Genomic DNA, 3,830 nt, shown 5'->3' with positions numbered 1-3,830 from the left:
GGGGGGGGAGCCGTGGTCTGTTCTCAAAGTTTAATTTCCAAGTGGAGACCTTGAAGCGTGATTTATTAACATCATGCTGTTTGCTTTTGTCACGTTGTGGATGTGGCAGGGGAAGCGCTGGCCCCTCTCCAGCCCGGACCACCCAGCGAGCCAGCCTGGCTACCGGCGGCGCGCACCCCGCTCCGCCGCTTCACCCCCAACTCCCCACCTCCAGCCCCGGCCACCGGCTCCCCCACCCCACGGCAGCCAGCAGCAATAACAGCAATAACACCACCACCGCCCCCCCAACCCAAAAAAAAATAAAATAAAATAAGAATATCCTAACAGCCAGGCTGTCTGGGATGAGAAAATTGCAAAACCAGTCCCCACCCCATCACGGAGAGTGTGTGCGGGGAGGAGAGGGAGCGTGAGGAGGGGGCAGAGAGGGAACGAGACAGACAGAGGGGAGGGAAGAAGGGAGGAGGGAGCCCAAGCTCTGAGAAACATCACTCCATCCCTCTCTCTCACTCCACGGGAGCTGAGCGAGGAGCAGGACGATGTTTGACAACACGCAGTACCCCTACAACTGCTTCAATTACGATGGGGATGACTATCCTACCTGTAGTTCTGATGAAGAGAAAAAATTCACCAGACCGGCATACAGGTAAGAGGAAGTTTTTCCAAGTCCCCCCAATACCTGGGGAGGCTCCTGAGCTATGGGCTGGTGGGATCAGAGCTCTGGGGGGAGCGTGGGACCTTCCCCACGTGTGGCCGTGGGTCTGACCCCGGTGCAGGCTCCGTGGAGGGCAGATTTCTCCCCTCTCTTCATGTTTGAACTGTTCAGGATTTGTTTCCCCCAGTGTGGGGTCACAGTAACTCCGACGTGCTGTTGAGCCTCCAGATCTCCCATGGTCTCCTCCGACCTCCAGGAGCCCCGGGAGACAGGGAATTAAATGTGCATCGTGCCAGCGGGTGAAGGGGATGCAGACAGTCCCCAGGGTGGTGGGAGGACGTGCGGTGTAGATGTTCACAGGGGCACCTAAGGTCCTCTCCACGGGAGGACAGGGTCTCCAGGGACAGTGTCTCTGTCTCACTGCAGCCTTCCAGCTCAGGGAAACTTTTCCGATGGGGTTTGAGAGGTGGGAGATGTTCCTGCAATCCTGGATCCAAGCCCTCTGTGCTGAGCACTGGGACAAGCAGCCAGGTCGGGGCTCCATTGCCTGGACCTAACACCTGAGAGTGGCCCCGGGGCTTGGAATTGCCCCTGGGGCATCTCAGATCAGGGCACGGATCCACCAGCAGAACTTTTAGAAGCAGGATACAGGCAGACATGTACCCATGAGGTCCTGAAAACTGAGTATGTGAGTAAAGCCATGGTGTAACAGCAAGTTTTCCTTTTTTCAGCTACATTGCCTTAATTGCAATGGCCATCCAGCAAAGTCCTTCAAATAAAGTCACCCTCTCTGGCATTTATGACTTTATAATGAAGAAATTTCCTTACTACAGATCAAATCAAAGAGCCTGGCAGAACTCCATCCGACATAACTTATCGCTTAACAGTTGTTTTGTAAAGGTAAGATCAGTAACTGTGTATTTACATACACACTGTGCATGGCTAAAAAAAATATATGCAGGAATAATGTCATCACTGGGAAAGAAGGGAAACAAACAGCTGAGCAGCGAATCGCTTAAAATCCCTCTGAGTTGTCAATTATAGAGATAAAGAGTGTCTCCTTGTCTGATGCGTGCTAATAGATAACAAATTGACGGGGATGGAGTTTACATCCTATTCGTATAATGAAAGAGAAGAGGCTTAAAAGTCTTGTCGTGTGTGTTTACACCATTCCTGAATGTAAATGAATGCAGATGTTAAGCAGCAGCATCTGTAACACATACAAATACTGAACTGCCTTTAAATAAATACAGGTTCCCAGAACAGAAGGGAATGAGAAGGGGAAAGGAAACTATTGGAGCTTTGCAACGGGCTGCGAATCCATGCTGGATCTCTTTGAAAACGGGAATTACAGGCGAAGACGGAGGAGGAGGAACGTGAAAAGGGAACACAAGGAGCAGAGACCAAGCAGAGGGAAGAGTCCTTCATCCCCCGGTATGCCTTCTGTGGACTCGGCTTTAAACAGCATTTCCTCTTCTGAAAGTAGACACGAAAGAATCGAGTCGGGCCCGAGACTCCTGGAGCCTCGGGGCTTTGCTGCGAGCAGTCTGACCAGCAGGCAGAGCCTAAGCAATTCCTCCTTGGCAAAATCGGATTCCGAAATCAAATTCAGCATCGATTACATCCTCTCAGCCCCCGACCCTTTGCCTGTCCTGAGGTCTCAGTATCACATGCAAGAAAATAAATGTCATCTACTGGAGGCCCAGCAAATTAATCTCCAGTTCTGGACAATGTGATGTTATTTATTGGTGGTGACACAGCCCGAGTCGTCCGGCAGCCTCACGCCACCCAAACCCAGCCGCCTGCATCCTCCGTTCCTCCCCGAGCAGCGCTCAGAAGGGGGTACCCATTCACCAGCTGATTCTCTGCCGGTACCCAAAGGACTTCACCAAGATTAGAGCAGAAATAACATTTCCCAGTATCGGTTTTCACAAAATTCTAGCTTTGTTTCCTGCACTGTCGTGGACGTCGTTGAACACCACAGAGAATTTCCTCTCTCGAGCAGAAGCCGACAGAAAAGAGACGTGCTTATCACCCGTTGCTTTATTAAAGACAGAGTGAATTTGATTCCACTTTCACTGGTGGAAATTAGGATTAATTCCACTGAAGTATATAGGTCAGAACTTAAGCTGATCTAAAGCAGTGTAATTCTGTCGACTTACACTGGCTGAGAATGTAAGGGGGCGGGGAGGGGGGGGCTTTGTTTTCTTAAAAGGAATCACAGAAAATCACTGTCTTCCCTTATTTTCTGTTTTAACATCATGCTTCAAACTGTTCTGCAGCTTTAATTCATCATTAATTAGAAAATGTAGTTGTTAATAAGTGTTTAAAGTATATTTTTGTTGATATTCAGGGCAGAGTTGTTTAAACTGTTGAAGTGAAGTTGCATCAAAATAATTCCAAGAAAGCTCATGGCAAAACTGTTGAACTCTGGTAGAATTTGATGGGAAATGGGACAGAGGTGAGAACCTCTTAATGCCTTGGTTTTACAAAAAAAAACCAAAAAAACCCCAACTTCTCCCCTTGTAGTATCCAAAAGCTTCCTGAGATGCTGCAGGGAAGTCCCTGGAGATGTTTCATTCAGCAAGTGTGACGGGAGACCCAGTTTTGCAAGAAGCTGAACCCAGTGTTGGCCGAAGCTGGAATCCCACCTCCCGGCTGTGAGACAAGTTGTATGTCCCTATTAAATAGATTTTTATTGATCCTTCTTGCAAAACAATTACCAAAGTGATACTTGATACGATTTCAGCAAAGCTGGTGAGAATTATAATTAACACACAGCAGCGTCAGACCATGAGCCCCGTTTCTACAGAAAGCCATTTCATCACCATTTCCATGTTATTTCAGAACAGAACCCGATGGACAATGATGAACCGTAATGAGCATTTAAGAACTTGCTTTTATACAACTTGTTCACAATTAATTGCTTCCCAGGACCTAATGGCAGCGTTAGGACAGACTCCAAAAAACCTTGGGTTTGGCTTGGAAACTGCAATCCTCACCTACTGCAGATAAAAGAAAAAAAGACAAGGATTCTGGTGGTTTTAAGCAATTATATACCGACAGATAAAATTATCTTTGCAACATAAACTAAAGGTAAATGAAGGTATATGAGAGAAGATTGAGCAGAATTGTGCTAGAGGTATGCTCAGGCATGACTTGAATTTTTATGCAGAAG

At 47.7% G+C, this 3,830-nt stretch overlaps 1 protein-coding gene across 1 annotated transcript; it reads left to right on the top strand.

The window, feature by feature from the left end:
* The first annotated feature begins 499 nt into the window (after positions 1-499).
* Positions 500-2,762, top strand: LOC106893425 (forkhead box protein L1). Its single transcript, XM_014951366.1, has 3 exons — positions 500-643; positions 1,384-1,552; positions 1,906-2,762. Exons 1-3 carry the CDS (start codon positions 537-539, stop codon positions 2,386-2,388), a joined length of 759 nt encoding a protein of 252 aa, XP_014806852.1. The 5' UTR covers positions 500-536; the 3' UTR covers positions 2,389-2,762.
* The last annotated feature ends 1,068 nt before the right edge of the window (positions 2,763-3,830 follow it).

This window comes from Calidris pugnax, unplaced genomic scaffold, assembly GCF_001431845.1.
Source record: "Calidris pugnax isolate Ruff unplaced genomic scaffold, ASM143184v1 scaffold198, whole genome shotgun sequence".
In the NCBI taxonomy this organism is placed as follows: Eukaryota; Metazoa; Chordata; class Aves; order Charadriiformes; family Scolopacidae; genus Calidris; species Calidris pugnax.
Note: the sequence above shows the minus strand (reverse complement) of the source record. Positions and strands in the feature narration are given on the sequence as shown.